Source organism: Hippocampus bargibanti, linkage group LG08, assembly GCF_051943395.1.
Source record: "Hippocampus bargibanti isolate YZ-2025 linkage group LG08, ASM5194339v1, whole genome shotgun sequence".
Lineage (NCBI taxonomy): Eukaryota > Metazoa > Chordata > Actinopteri > Syngnathiformes > Syngnathidae > Hippocampus > Hippocampus bargibanti.
Window position 1 is genome coordinate 15,381,329 of NC_142741.1, and position 17,061 is coordinate 15,398,389.

Sequence of the window (17,061 nt, forward strand, 5' to 3'; positions counted from 1 at the left end):
GTTATATCGATACTATTTCTATGCACGCACGGAGAAAATTACATGCCAACAGGGTCGGATATATCGATAGTCCCGGTTATATCGATATTTTTTCGGACTCCCTTGAATATCGATATAACGAGACTTTACTGTATATCTTCCTTTTGTTCATTCATGAGATGAGTGACCTTTTAAACGACAGCTCCTATTCAAACTTTTTTTATGCTTATTTTCCTGATTTATCCAAGCAAACACATCCATCACAATTACATAAATTGTTGGGCTGGACCCTCTTATGACACGAATTGTTCAATCGAATATACACTAATTATTTTTTCAAAAAATCAATACTATTGACAATTTACAAGTGGGTGTTATTTTTATATACTATATCCATGCATTAATGACTGTTTTTCTTTACAATCTCGCACACCCTGAGCCTGTATTGTTAAATATTATACATCCATCCATTCACCCATCCATGCATCGGCCGCCCCTTTCCACACACACACACACACACACACACACACACACACACACACACACACACACACACACACACACACACACACACACACACACACACCCTGGCAAGGGACACAACAATGTGAATGTGGGACAGACACAACCTGAGGGGTGAGACGAGGATTTTTTTTATACAGTATCTATAAATGTATATGAGCACTGCTTGTTTTGGAGGTGTGGGGATTCTGCCCGGCACCAGCAAGTAAGTCATAGCCACAAAGGGTGGTGACATAGTGAGAAAAAAAAAATCTTTTGAGCTGCTAAAATCAATACAATTTAATCTTCTGTTGCGGCTCAGAGGCTTCAATTTTGCATCGTCTCAATGTTTTCATTCAGTCATTGGAGAGGTATAAAGGGTGGGAATCGTACAATGTTCCAGTAGTATTGCAACCTTTTTCATAATGATGCCACAAGTATCAGAAATACTCAATCGATTGGTTGCAATCTATCAACGATACTTTGCAATTTCTACGGCTCTGACGAGGTCATCATGTTCTCTAATGTGACAGCATATTTTATTCTGATATTCAGTAAATTTTGACAAGGGCCTTCCCAAAAAGTAGGCACCAAAACCATATGGTCGTAATTGGTCAGCTCCTGTTGGTGTCTAAATATTCTTTTTATCAGTGTCCTGAGTCAAGATATAATCAGCGATAGGAAATCTGAGACAGTTAAGAGCCTCTGCTCAGTTTTTCCCCACTGAGAGATGGGTGGATAGATTAGGATAGAAGTTTTTTTTCATAAAGCAAACTCATTAATCAGATAGGCTCCACAAGGACTCGTAATTGGCTTGGCACACAAAGCTCAGGAGCTTTAAACTAAGACAGTAGGGACCATTAGCGTAATGGGGTCTGTTGTTGACTGTGGCTAGGCCAAGCTGAAGTTCATAGATGGTTAAGTCTTGCGTATGCAACTACCTCGTTAAACTGACTGTCTGGGTCTTGTCAAAAGGAGCACATGCTTCACTGCTCCACTTAACCTTACATTGACCAACCGCAGCTGCTGGGTCAATTTGAGCTCCTGTTGCCTTTGTCTATTGTGTCGGCTTGTTTGTTGCAGTTGTTGGCCTGCCGGTGGCCAAGCGGTGTGAGTGGGCGGATGCTGCATGGCACTCAGGTTACTCATTTCTCTTCCGCAACAGTACTTAGCCTCTGTATCACAATTTAGCTGAAGAACAGACCAGTCGACGGAGAAGAGCGGTAGCGCTATTTAAAGATCACTTCTGGCCTACTTGGCTACAGGAAGTATATGGAGACAAGGAAAGGAAATATGAAAGCCAAGAAGGGACAAAATGGGAATGTAGAACATCCAATTAGAGAGAACACATTTGGGACCTTGATGTCAAAACCAGGTTGTTTTATTTCCAACTGCTCTACTCTTCAATATTTCTCCTGATGCAGTCAATTGTGTTAAGTTGAATGAACTAGTGGATTTTTTCAACTGGACCTTTGTAATCGGTAGAATTCTGTCCGCTGGCTATGTCACATGTGAGTCACCAATGTTAGTGGAAAAAATACAATCAACCTGCATTGAAAGCAGATGAGATAGAGTGAGGAGCAAATGCTTGTTATGTTTGTATCTTTTCTTTGCCATTGCTATTAGTCTTGTCGAGACCGCAAAAAAATAATAAGTAAAAACAAGAAACCCCAACTGAGAAGAAGAAGAAGTTAGAAATATATAACGATGCATTGTAACTGAACTCAACATAATTTAATACACATTGCCCCACTTGGTTTTGCACCATGCATTTGGGATGATGATGTGATATTGTTGCTGTTCACATTGTTACCCTCTGCCAAGCAAAGCAAAACAATTGCAAACTCTTACTGCCTGTTATGATTCGGAATAATTCGGATAGGAGTTTACGGAAAAAAACGTTGACGAGGATACAATTATTTGACATCAATTTTTATTCACAAAAAGGCCTACACAGTACAAATGGAAGAGTTGGTGTTCTGTGAATAACAAAAAGTGTTTGCAAACGGCAATTAAGGAAGAATGAAACAATGTAAATAGCTTGTCAGGAACGACAAGAAAACTACATTATGAGAAAATACATGATAACACTATGCATTAGAACACATGAGAAGGTAATATCTCGGATGCTCACTATCCTGAAGTATTGTCTGATGACAGTTTAGTTTTTGTGTGTAACTATTGAAATGTATTGTCTGCCATGATGCCTTTCATTTTACCCTCTTTAAAAACAGATTTTGGATTTTTTATTGACTCCAAATTGGGCGATGACTTCACAAGAGCGTCTTAGCGCTTTGATGGCCACTGCAAGTGAGCGTCAAAGAAAGCCTTATAGGGAAGTTCACATTGGAGGTATTTCACCTTAATCCAGGAATTTGGCCATCAGCCGTGCTAATGGAAAACAGAGCAGGGGAATTACCAAAACATTGGCTGACAACCGTTGCACTGTTTTCACTTTCTTTCCACCAAAACAAGAAACCATCACTTAACTTTCAGGCCTCAGCAAATTGATACTTTTGTAACTTAAAGGACAACCGACGTCTCTGGACAAATTGTATCCATAATTTGTAAAATGGCTTGAAATGACTTCTACTGAGCGTCTTTTACAAAGATTCCACCGCATATAGCTATATTTTACCTTTTAAGACCCGCCCCTGACCGAAAAAAGGCACATTGTAGCAATCCTTCCATCACGTCAATATATTTTGCTGTACTTGTTTGGTCTGAAAACGTCATGTTGCACGAAAAAGAGCCAGAAGATGGCGACCAAGCTCCATGTATGGAATTCATCAGCCTGTTGAAACGTGCTGAGTAATTCCTCACACGGAGCTTGGTCGCCATTTTCTGCCTCTTTTTGGGTGATCCATTTCCCCCCAATGTTGCCTCAAAATGGCAGGGAATAAATTCTTTAATCGATTGCAAACATGTATGCTTTCCTCTTCCGAATTATTTGAATCATATTCATAACTGGATGTGTAACAAGAAAGCATATTCTCCGAATCTGAAGCCATTGTTTTGATTCTCCAGCAAGGCAAGACGTCTTGGTGTGACGTCACGAACTGGGGGCAGGACTTTCGGCAAATACCCAATTCGCAGCTCAATTTTTTGCAGATTTTAGACTATTTAAGTCATTTTTATTGGTGTTTTGCATTTGACTAAAAATATACTGCATGTTTTGGGTATTTTAGATGCTATAAAACGTTTTTCTGATGTCAGTTAGGAAACAAAAAAGTGACGTCGGTTGTCCTTTTAAGTGGGAGATTTGTTAAAAATAGCTATCAGTGTTGTTTTCTGTAAAAAAAAAAACTGGTTTGACATTTATTGAACCCATTATAAGATCCCTTTTGTGTCACTTTGGTTCCTAAAATAAACAGTTTTTTAGATGTCAATGTTGGGCTTTTATGCCATAGATCTTCAAAAATCACAATTCTTATTGATCTTGCAATTCTTAGCTGATAATTGTTATGTGTGAACTCGATTCTTCAAGGAGTTTGTCAAAATCTGTAATTTTTTTCATTGTCACCAGTTGTGATATGGGTACGAGTTACAAGATTCTTGAATGAATGAATGAATATTCATTTGTTTAAATTTGAGTAACCATTCATAAATATGGTAACTAATGAAAGTTTGAAGAAGATACAGTAGTTTCTGATTTTAAAGCTGAAAGCAAGGCAATCATGTCTCAGATATCATTTTTGTCAACGACACATATCACGCCGATTTTGAAGGCTCATTCACTCCATGCTAAATCTTGTGTCTGCTTGTAGTCCAGTGCAGTCTTTCTGTGTTTAAGTTGACACAGCTGGTGGGCAGGATGTCAGCTTCAGGCCTGTGTCTCTGTTTGTAATTCCCCCCTCCAAGAACAGCCTTCCTGCACTATAAATAGCCTCACTGCCTGTGTGTATGTGTGTGTGTATGTGTGTGTGTGTGTCCGTGCTTGCGTGATTGTGTGTGTTCACGCGCACGTACGTGCGACGGCGCCTGAGTCAGTGTGGATGTTTTATCGTTTCCACGTGCAGCCATGGGTTTACTGTGTATGTTGCATGCATCACATAATAAGCTAGAGAGAGTCAGAGAAAGTTTGACTCCTATTCTTGCCATCATAGAAGTTTCCCGTCTTTCAGTCTGCTTTCTGCTTAACAACCTTCGATCCCTTCCAACGTGGAAACCACTAATATGTTTGTGGTGCTGTTGTGAGGATGTGATGATTGGTTTTGACTGGTGGAAACTTTTTTTTTGAGTGCTATAGTTAGCAGAAGAAGCCGATGATGTATTTATCGTTCCTCTGGAAAAACCAGTTGTTTATATCCTGGGAATAGTATTTTTACAAGACTTAATATGAAACAATGATTTCAGAAGCAGGTTCTACTACTTACTCTTTCTAAGGTTCTTGAGAATTGAACCCTGCACCTCTGCACTGTGAGGCCCATGTGCTAGCCAGTCGACCACCATCCTGCCATCATTTGGAATGCTTATGATAAGAACAATACTTTAAACTTAAGAAACAAACACATTGGGATTTATCTCATTACATTTACCGTATTTATTCGAGTATAACACGCACACGTGCATAACACGCACCCCTAAATTTCAATTAAAAATCAGTATAACATTTTGTTTCACTTTTTCTTGGCTCAGACCAAGCATTGTGATAAAAAATCATTTATTGACAATGTAAACACTGAATCGAAACTCTGGATATTGGTAATTGTGCAAAACAGCAATGCTTAACTCACGTTTCAGTGTGTGCGAGGCGAGGAAATGAAGACCATCAAAAAAAGGAATGCGTGTGATCGGGTCTTTCTGAGAATCGAAACTGAAGGGCAAGAATAGCCATGGAAATTCTGTCCCCTCCTGGAAGGGATAAAGCATTAAATATACAGTATATGAGAATTTTTTCCCAGGCCTCGTTTATAACGCGCACCCAAAGTTTGAGTTCTTTTTTTAGGTAGAATGTTTTGCGCGTTATACTCGATAAATACGGTAAATCCTTTTATCATGGTGTAAAAACACCCAATACATTTTTCATCGCCGGAAGATGCCCAAAAGATTACAAAATTACTTTGACTAAATATTTTCAAAAACATTTGAAACAGTTTGAGTAAAAAAATAAAATAAAAAAATCTTGAAGTTTCTTGTGGGACTGTTTTGAAATATAAAACCGTCAATCCTGGATTTGTTCTATGATGGTATCATTTGGTGAAAACAATTTTTTTTGATCATTTTGAAAGTTAAATCGATAATAATGGAGAGTCCAAAACAAAAGCTTTACTGCTCCCGATATGTCCAACCTGTTATAGTTTGTTAATGTCATGTAGGTGTCACTAGCACTGCAATTTAAGCTGATATTGACTGTCAAACAAATCAATGCAGATGGAAACTACACACTTGAAACACAGGGTTCGGACAGTTACCACAAATCTTCTCACTGTGAGTTATATTATGTAGCTCCACTTGCATTTTCCACAATTACATAGTTTTATTGATTTCTAACGAATGTTTGTAACGCTAGCTAAATTGTGACTTATCAGAATCAGAATACCTTTATTCGTCCCACAATGGGGAAATTTGCAGTCCACAGCAGCAATTGTAAAGGGATGGGGTAGGGGTGGGGGTGAAAGGATAGAAATATTATCTTATCTATTTTTGTGCTTTTAGTTGTGACGAATAAAGTTGGATGCTGTCGGTCTTCATTCCATGAGGTTCAAACCATATGCTTTGCCATTCTGTTTTTGCCAGTGTCGTCAGCAAAATATTTCATTCAATCAAATTCATTAAAGTAAAGACCATCAAAGTTGTTTGTATTGTTGTTGGTGTTTAGGTCCACCAACACCAATGAGTGATGCTGATTGGGGGAGCATTTGGAAATAATTTCGGAGCGGGCATTTGTTCACTCTGGTCGTTGGGAAATCTAAAATGTTGCTCAAATTGTATATCCTAAAACGACAAACTGTGCTAAAATTCAAGAACCAGTCGCATGGTTCAACTCAGTCAAGTGGAGTCGCATCAATGCCAAGTCCCACATCAGTTCAAGCATTTCACAAGTTTTTGGCAAGCAAGTTGCAAGTCATAATCGTAATTCAAGTTGGATTTGAGTGATGTGATTCCAGTGCCACATCAATGCGGATCGCACAAAGCAGTAGTGATTCAACTGTATTTGAAGCTCTCGTCAATTCTGAAACAAACATACATAAAGGCAACATTTCAGTCATTGTGGACTCAATATGTGACAACCAAAAACACAGGAATATTGCTTCAGTTATTTGCGGCTGGGTCTGCCGCTTTATCTGACAATGATTTGACTCCAAATTGGGCTAAAAAAAAGCTTAACATGGACACAATCTATGTTCAGCTATCCTCCTACTACATCAATTGCACAAAGAGGATTTTAAACATATTTCATTTTTCACAATGCAGTTGAAAGCAGATTTGCACAACATGGAACCATTATTATTATTTTTTTAACGTGTGCTTCTTTTATTTCCCCTCCCTTCCTGCAGACGAGCATAAAGGAAGGCTTGTTGCTGAAACAGACAAGCTCCTTCCAGAGGTGGAAGAAGCGTTATTTCAAACTGAGAGGCCGAACACTCTACTACGCCAAAGATGCCAAGGTAATGTACACTTGAATTAACAAACTGTAAAAACAATAAGAACCGTTTCCACAATACGGTATGCAAATAGTAGTCTAATTTACATTAGATTGCATTTTCGTGACAGGAAAAGTTACATTCACTTACAGTGCTTAAAAAAGTATTAATACCCCTTTACGTTTACTTTTTCAAGCCTCTGCATAGTTTAAAAATCACACTTTCTTTAGCCCGACCAACATCTCACCGGCACACAGTCATCAATAGGACAACCATGCCTACTTTTTCAACCTACTATGTTATTTTTCTTTCAATAAATAAGTGAAACAATTTAGTCTTCAACAAGTCCCACTGCTGCTTTAATAAAATTGATTATAGATATTATATTTAGATTAACACGCACTGGTGTTCTGTGTGACATATTGCTTTATATTCAGTCGTCCTACATTAAGAAATTCTTATTTTCAGAACAATGTTGTGGCAAATATATTGGATGAGAATTCGATGAAAATTATTTGTATTTGTTACTTAACAGAAGAAAGGGGGTAAACAGGCATTACCACACTGTTAACTTTCTCCAATTGAAGTGTGAACATTCTAGTTTTTATTGAAAACAATTGAGTCTCAATTCTTGAAATAAACTAGTTACACACCACTTTATTTATTTTGTTTACATTTAAAAAATGTTTACAGTTGTGAGGTGTGCTGTCAGTGTGACGGAGGAGGACTTCAAGGTGGAGGTGGGACTCCACCAGGGGTCAGCTCTGAGCCCCTTCTTATTTGCTATGGTGATTGACAGGCTCACAGACGATGTTAGACAAGAATCTCCTTGGACCATGATGTTTGCAGATGACATTGTGATCTGTAGCGAGAACGGGGAACAGGTGGCGGAGAAACGAGAGATGTGGAGATATGCCCTCGAAAGGAGAGGAATGAAGATCAGTCGCAGCAAGACAGAATATGTGTGTGTGAATGAGAGGGATCCAAGTGCAAGAGTGATGCTACAGGGAGAAGAGATAAAGAAGGTGGAGGATTTTAAGTACTTGGGGTCAACTGTCCAGAGCAATGGAGAGTGTGGAAAAGAGGTGAAGAAGCGTGTGCAGGCAGGCTGGAGCGGCTGGAGGAAGCAGAGCTGGAGGTAGCAGAGCTGAAAATGTTGAGGTTTTCTTTGGGAGTGACCAGGTTAGATAGGATCAGGAATGAGTACATTAGAGGGACAACTCATATTCGAGGCTTTGGAGAGAAAGTCAGAGAGGCCAGACTGAGATGGTTTGGACATGTCCAGAGGAGAGAGAGTGACTATATCGGGAGAAGGATGCTGAGCCTTGAACTGCCAGGCAGGAGACCGAGAGGAAGACCAAAGAGGAGGTTTATGGATGTTGTCAAAGAGGACATGAAGGCAGCTGGTGTGAGAGAAGAGGATGCACAAAACCGGGTTAGATGGAGGACATTGATTTGCTGTGGCGACCCCTAAAGGGAAAAGCCGAAAGGAAAAGATTTAAAAATTTGCATACATGTTTGAATGTAGCGTAGCACCTCATTCCATATCACTTCACATAAATCCCTAGAAACACAGCTGTGACACTTCAACAATTTGTCTGAATATCTGTTCTATTAGTGCTTTGTGATCAACTTCCCTTTAAGCTTCATGCATGAGCAATTGCACACTTATTTCACCTTCTCACTACATTTCTTCACTTATTCCTTCATTTCCACCCCTATCTACAAACAGGACACCAGACAATTCCCACTTCCATCACAGTTTCAGTATTGCGACCGAGGGTGCACACTCAGTACCACAATAGTTTAACGCATACATTGACTCACAATCACCACAGATGAGAGGTGCTACGCTACATTCAAACATGTATGCAATTTACCAGCCCATTGAATGAGCCTCTTTTGCATGTTTCAAAGGTCTAACATTATTAAATGACATGTTCCCATGATTTAGTGTACAATGTGAAACCATGGTTAATACCTTTGTATGATTGCATGTTTTCGATAGGTGTGATACTGTTTTTCACTACCGTATACAAGTCAGATGTTACTCACCATGTTCCAAGAAAAGCTCTGAGAGTTTATGTGAATACTCAGACAGATGGAAAATTGGAGGGAACATTGTTTATGATGCAAAACGAACTAATCCAAAGTTTTACCCTCTTATTTTAAACGGTTTTCGAGTTATTGCCTGTTAAATTTCGTGCAAAATTCCTGGATCACAAAAGTGGGCACGACACTCAAAATTTGACAGGTTTGAACTGGAAAAAAATTTGAGCTCAAATACTCAAACGATGAATTCTTTATCTTGATATCATGATGCAGTTATCCAATAGACATCAGACAAAATGATGAGGTGTCACTGGAGAGTATGTGTGACTTATTTTGAAATGACCGATAATGATTATTCCGTAGATATTAAATTACGGGTTAACTTTCTTTGAATAAAACGTCATGTCACAATATTCTTATTTTCTCCTCATTATTGCTTTACTCGAACTTTCATGGCCGCCCCCTTCACCACTTTCCGGTCCATGTACATGTATGTGCGTGTGCTAGTCCGGCAGCGTGTTGGGCCGCTGGCAAGAGCGAGCGCTGCGTTGGGTCTCCCGGAGCCGCGTATGCTGGCGAGCTCTGTCAGTCTGCTGGACTGGCGCGCGGCACTCACCCCCACCTCTGGGTCCCAGCGGATCTGAGGAGGGCCTAGTGAGAATTCGGGTCAGCACAGTAAGGTCTTAAGACCATCACCTGTAGAGATACACTCGTGCCTTATGGCGATCTCATTGGGTCCGCTTTTGCGTACTGTCGAAATGTGTTTCCATTTAACATTAATTCATACCTATTGTGTGAAGACACAGTTAGAGCCCGGTTGATAAATGGCATATTTCCTTAACACGGTCAACCTTTAGTTGGAACCAGCATAAAAGTATAGCGCATCATTTTGTGATCATTAGTCACCAACATATTTCCAACAGCCTAAGTTATCATACATATACCCAGAAACTGCTAAACAATAAATACCTTGTTTTGGTCCTGTGATGCCAGGGGCACTTGACATAAGAATGAATGTACCGTATTTATTCGAGTATAACACGCACTCGTAATTCTCAATTAAAAATCAGGATAACATTTTGTTGCACTTTTTCTCAGCTCAGATCAAGCATTGTGATAAAAATCATTTATTGACAATGTAAACACTGAATGACAATGTAAACACTGAATCAAAACTCTGGATACTGGTAGTTGTGTAAAACAGCAATGCTTAACTCACATTTCAGTGTGGGCGAGGGGAGCAACATTTAAACAAAAAAAAGGAATGTGCGTGATCCGGGTCTTTCCGAGAATCGAAACTGAGGGGCCTATGGAGAATAGCCATGGAAATGCTGCTCCCCCCTGGAAGGGATAAAGCATTAAAGGACAACCGACACCATTTTTTTGTTTCCTAACGGACATCAGAAAAACGTTTTATGGCATCTAAAATACCCAAAACACGCAGGCTGATATTTTTAGTCAAATGCAAAACACCAATAACAATGACTTAGTGTCCAAAAACTGCCACAAATCAGCTCAAAACTGGGGATTTTCAGAAAGTCCCGCCCCCAGTTCGTGACATCACGCCAGGTCGTCCTGCCTTGCTCAATAAACAAAACAATGGGCTCACGGAGTTCAGATTTGGAGAAGATGCTTTCTTGTGACTCATCCAGTTATGAATATGATTGAAATACAGTAAAGTCTCGTTATATTGATATTCAAGGGAGTCCGAAAAAATATCGATATAACCGGGACTATCGATATATCCGATCCTGTGCCGAACTGCATTAAACAAAAGCCGCCAAAAGAGGGCAGCCAAGCGCCATATAAGAAACGGAGCTGGCCATTAGCTCCATTTTTTTTTGGGTGAGAGATGTTCATGCAAGACGTCTTGGCGTGACGTCATTTTTATTTGCATTTGAATAAAAAGTGACATCGGCTGTCCTTAAATACACAGTATGGAATGTTAATAATTTTCAAAATCATCGCGCTTCAGCAGACAAAACAAGAAACATTGTTGCAAAAAACGATTGCATTCATATACAGTACAGTGGGCATGTACATAACACAACAGGGAAACTGCAACGCTTACATCTTACTGTATTATGTATACAATTTAAAAAAGTCATCAATCTTCTTCTGCTTCCCATTTTTACCTTTTAACCCAAACACTTCAATCTCGTCTGCTACACACGAGCTAGCGTCTGAAAATGAAAATGGCTCTGCTACACGGGTGCTGGGCACGTAACCAAGTCACCTGACCAAATTGACCAATGGCGCGACTGATGGCGTGACACGTACCCAAGACACGTGACCAAGTTGACCAATGGCGCGACTGATGGCGTGACACGTGACAAAGTCACACGGCCAAGTCGACCAATAGCGCGACGGATGGTGGCTCATGTGACCAAGTCGACCAATGGTGCGACCGATGGCGGCTCACGTAACAAGACACGTGACCAAGTTGACCAATGGCACGACGGATATATCGATATAAACAACAAAAATGGCCGGCGGGGGATGAAAAGGAGCACCATCATAACCGGATTATTGTAATAACCGGGTATTGTACTAAACGGTACTAATTATACATAAAAAGACTAGAAATGTGCGAGGGAAATGAAAATAGTATTGTAATAAGCGGTACTATCGATATAACCGATATCGATATAACGAGACTTTACTGTAGTTCTGAAGAGGAGAACATAAATGTTTGCAATCAATTAAAGGAGTCCTCCCATATCAATTCGAGCCGCCAATGACACTAATATAGCGTCCCAGAAAATGCACAAGATGGCGCCCAAGCTCTGTTGGAAATGGGCTGATTTGTCTGCTGGGAATTTGTGTCAATGAGTATCAAATAGTAGTCTTAGTGCAACACACAACGATTCACCATCGCGTTATTTATGTGTTTTCCTTCTAATTTGCCATCAACACGGATCAACACTAAGTTTTCAGGCCAAACAAAGTACCGCAAAATGCATTGTGTGTCGCTTTCTCGGTCAGTGACGATACCTACCGTGATGTCACGGTAGGTATCGTCACCAACTCAAAAACGAGATTTCCTGAATATTCAGCGCGAGTCTTAAAACCTAAAAGTATCTGCGGTGGAATCTTTGTAAAATACGCTCAGTAGAAGTCATTTCAAGTGATTTTACAAATTATGGACACAACTTGTCCGTAGGCATCGGTTGTCCTTTGAATATATATGAGAATTTTATCCCATGCCTCGTTTATAACGCGCACACAAACATTGAGTCCTTTTTTAGGTAGAAAGTTTTGCGCGTTATACTCAAATAAATACGATAACTTCATTTGTGTGCCAGTGTAAGTCTAGTCGAGCATGGCCATGTACACCTGTGTGGGTGTGCCGGAAAATGATTGAACCTTGCCCCCAACACACCTCTTAATTTGGTCACAGAAAGTAGTATAATAGCTCAATGTAAACACACACGTGGCATACTACATCATCTGAAGGAAGAAATACTACAGTTTCCCTGGCAATGTGATGAACTTACGACAGCGAGTCTAATCTTTGTTTCTGAATTGTTCAAGCATGGAGTTCTCTGGCGTGCATTTCATTGCGAAGGAGGGATGCCGTAAGATTGGCTTGAGGTGCAAATACATCCGTTTTTGATGACTTGAGTATTACAAAATACCAAAAGAAAGAAAACTCCGCCCAAGCGCACAGTTAGACAGCACTTTGTGCTAAATTTGCCATTGGAAATGATGTAGGGCCCAATATCTTTCATTTTATAAGGAAGCAATCTGAAAAGCACCCTCTGTATGTCATAGTTTTTCCTGCATGAAATACATTTTATTTATTTTAAAAGAAATGACTGGGCTGTTTGACACTTTTATGAATGCATTCACAAAAAAATGCAACATTTAATACATTGCATTATATTTATTAAAGGAGAAGTAACTAAAATGTCTATATGGCTTATTTAAACTTCAACATGCTTCATATGTATTGAACTGGATATCTTTAATACTGCTACTACTGGATCCAAAAGTCAAATATCAGTCGGGTTCTAATTCCGGTCTTATTAGCAAAACCAAACAATATTTGTTTAAAATAAGTCCACCTCCCATTCTTTGTGTACTACAGTTTGTTGCTTGTCTGAATGCCATGTTCTGTTTTATTCCCTCGAAAGTCAAACATCATGTGTTTTAAAGGCCTTTCAACCTTACTCTGGGATTGCACAAACTCCCATTGTAGTTGGTCCATGTATGTTCATGATAGCATGGCTAAAATGGCCTCAGACATGGTACTGTATGTTGCTCCTGGCGGGTCTGGAACGCTTTGTCCACTATTGCTGTCAGCTTTCATAAGAGCTTCCCTCAAGACAGTTATGTGCGTGTGTTTGTGTTATTAGTGTGGGGGGAAACATTTTTGTGCGACTGGGCGTGTCAAAGAAACTGTAAAAAGCCATAAAACGCACACTATGGTGCAACCACGTGTTAGCCAAGAGCCTGACATTGTTTGGGTTGGCATATTTTGGTTAACGCAGACACATATATACACAAACATTAAGACCTCTGATCTGTGCCTTCCACATCATCGCTCCGGTTGTCACGTTCTCCTCGTAGTGCTCTTCGTCCATTTGCTGCTCTGACGGACACTGCCTCACCAAAGCATTCTCCTCGTCATCCATTCAGCCGAGTCCCTCTTAGCGCTTGCCAACATGTCTTTTGCATTTAATAAATGCATTTTGCTGTAGCAACTACAAAGAAAACACCCTGGATTGAGAGAACTGCTATTATGTGGTTAAGCACACTTCCTGTCTGATGGAACAAAGTGAGTTATCGCTAATAGTCATGATCTTTGCTCTTATTCGAAGCAATGTGAATGTATTTCAACGTTGCTCTCAGTAATTATTCTATATGTTTTCAAAGGAACAATTCAACACCCATCACTCCTTGTTTTGACAAACAAGTCGAAACAGACAGCATCCAATGAAATGTAACACCAGGTGTTTTTTTGGTTTTCCCGGAAGGAAGCTTGGTGCACTCCGCTGTACACCCACACACACACCCAGTAGAGCAGCTCCAAGTCCCCAGAGTTGAACAGCAACATTGGTCCAAGGTAAAGATGCAGCAACTGGTTTAGATATGTGGACGATACTTTTGTCATAATTAAAAAACAAGAAATTCAATCCTTCACAGATCACCTCAACTCTGTAGAAATCAACATTAAATTTACTCGTGAGGACATTAAAGAGAACGAACGAGCCTTCTTGGATTGTAAAGTAATTATAAAAGAGGACAGAGCGCTAAAAACAGAAGTCTTTCGGAAGGCTATGCAGACTGACCAATACTTACTTTTTGACTCTAACCACCCTTTACAACACAAACTAGGAGTTATCAGAACCCTCCAGCATAGGGCTAAACTAATACCAACTAGCATTGAAGGTAGAGAAAAGGAGTCAAAACATATCAGGAGAGCACTCACTAACTGTGGGTACCCTCAGTGGTCATTCAACAAATGTCAGAAAGAAAGAATAGGGAATGATACCAAAAATTCTCAAGATACAAAAAGGAGAGGAGTAGCAGTACCTTACATTGCAGGAGTTTCTGAAAAATTACAAAGAGTCCTTTGGCAACACAAAATCCTACTTATTTCAAACCGATAAACACGTTAAGGCAAAAATTAGTGCATCCAAAAGATAGGCTACCAAATGAAAAACAAAGTAATGTAGTTTATTCAACACATTGTAAGAATGAAAATTGTAAAGGGCAGTACATTGGGGAGACTCAACAAATTCTCAAAAAAAGACTTTATCAACATCGCAGGGATAATACGAGTGGGCCTCAATCGGCAGTACATTTGCACCTAAAAGCTAGCAACCACTCATTTGACAACAATGAGGTTAAAATCTTAGCGAAAGAACATAAAAGGTTTGAAAGGGGGGTAAAAGAAGCGATTCTCATCAAACAACTAAATCCTTCATTAAACCGGTCTGGTGGGGTAAGGTTAAATTTGGATCGTTCATACAATAGCCTGCTTAAGCAAAACAGGTTAGGCAACATTCGTAATGCTGATGAGGTGATACCGGTGGGAGTCGGGCAAATAGGCCAGTCGTTAGTCAGGAATGTAACAACAATCAGTGGGGCCACAGGGAGTGGTCCTCTGCTCCCCCCAACCTGAGAGTAGGGACCTATCATAGCTGTGTACGGCGCCGCCATGTCCGGACATTAGGGATATATAAATAGGGCCGATACGACCAGTCAGACTTTAGTTCCCTGACGAAGCCTCTTGGATAGGAGGCGCAACGTCCGACACCTTCAAAAAAGTACAGATGTCGGCTGAAGAAACCTTCTCATCGATGGACCACTCCTGTACGACTGAGAGCTTACACAGACGTATTAACACAATGTATTAATATTCTTTTAGTTTTATTTTTTTTCAGACTTACTCATGGAACCAACGGACAAATTATGTTTTTTTTAATTACTACATTTAAGAGCAGATTTACGTCATCTATGTACTGTAGCAATTTTGGGACATTGCGGACTTGCCCTTAAATTTCATTACTAACAGAATCAAACAATGTTAAAAAAATCTTGAATTTCATTTGTGTGAGATGTTGTCACACCGGTCATGTTTTTGAATGAAAGACTGTTATTTGAACACATTTTTTCTTTTTAAAATGTAATCAAAAACATAATTAACTGATCCATCGATTATGAAAATAATTACCAGTTGCGGCCCTACTTTCTTGCTACTTGCTACTTTGGCACAGGATGTCATAACTTTCGTCATATGGATTTGATGTTGTGCTGTGCTCTACGAACAGACACCATTGTAATGTAATTTTGTTGGTTGGATAAAATAACAGCAACGTGCAATTATTAGATGGATGGGACCACAACATTTTGCAGCCCAAAGTTAATGGTTTTGTCACAGTGAACACCTTAAGGAGTTTTCACCAGATTACATTGCCCAACCTCGGCAAGCATTCTTTGTTGGATTGGATGACTCTGCCATCAGTTATTTTTGCTCAGAAACTACAGCAGAGACTCCTCGATCTGCTCTATTTTTATGTGTTCACATGACACCCTTTGAGAAAGCGTGATTGCCGTTTGAGGTGCCATATAGCACCTCTAAAATAGTTACGTCAGTTTTTTGTGTTGATTGGTTGACAAAATGCACATCTATAAAATGCTTTCATTCCCACCCCATTCATTCCACGCTTGCCTTGCTTTAACCATGATGAAAGACATTTCCTTCATCATTGTCGACATAGTAATCCCAGTAAAAATGTTGAGTTCAACCAAGTAGACACCAACCTTCATCTCCACCTTTCCTGCAGTCTCTTATCTTCGATGAAGTGGATCTGTCAGATGCCAGTGTTGCGGAGTCCAGTACTAAGAATGTCAACAACAGCTTCACGGTGAGTTTACATTACGAGCATCTCACACGTTGGGTGGGTGATGAAATCTGGATTTGGGAGCCTCATAACACTCTTGATTTCGAAATTATCATTCCCAAGGTTAGTGCTGGAATAGTTAGCAATTAATTCCCTGTGGTTATTTAGGATGCAATGATCTGGAGCCCAAAATATTGGAAATACTTCCATATCTCTGCAACAACAAACATTTTTTATTATTATTACTTGATTTTATTCTTGTGTATTATTTAAAAAAATGTTAGAGAGCACTGAGGTCTATTTGAAGACGTAAAGCAATTAACAACAGTTAGCAAAAAGATGACTTGTCACCCATTAGCAGGTTTTGGCGTGAATACTTGCTAACCCACCAAATGCTGATGAAATGTGACGGTTGAACACAGCACTCCATTTCACGACTTTAGCAAGGTACATTTAAAATTAAATTACTTGGCAAGATTAGCGTAGTCGACTCAACTGCCGGTAATCCAGGTTGGCCATGATGTAAATGGAAAAGATGGACTAACTCTCATGTGACCAATCAGCATTAACAACGGAGTCCGAAGTTTTGA

At 39.8% G+C, this 17,061-nt stretch overlaps 1 protein-coding gene across 8 annotated transcripts in view; it reads left to right on the forward strand.

The window, feature by feature from the left end:
- Nucleotides 1–17,061, forward strand: part of dgkh (diacylglycerol kinase, eta) — an 86,938-nt gene that overhangs the window by 8,996 nt on the left and 60,881 nt on the right. For 6 of the 8 annotated variants that reach the window (XM_089002079.1, XM_089002085.1, XM_089002080.1 and 3 more), the window contains exons 3-5: nt 6,981–7,091; nt 9,627–9,785; nt 16,415–16,495. In XM_089002079.1, the coding sequence (XP_088858205.1) occupies nt 6,981–7,091; nt 9,627–9,785; nt 16,415–16,495 (351 nt within the window). The remainder of the gene's footprint in view (nt 1–6,980; nt 7,092–9,626; nt 9,786–16,414; nt 16,496–17,061) is intronic. The other 2 variants (XM_089002086.1, XM_089002084.1) reach the window with 1 other exon arrangement.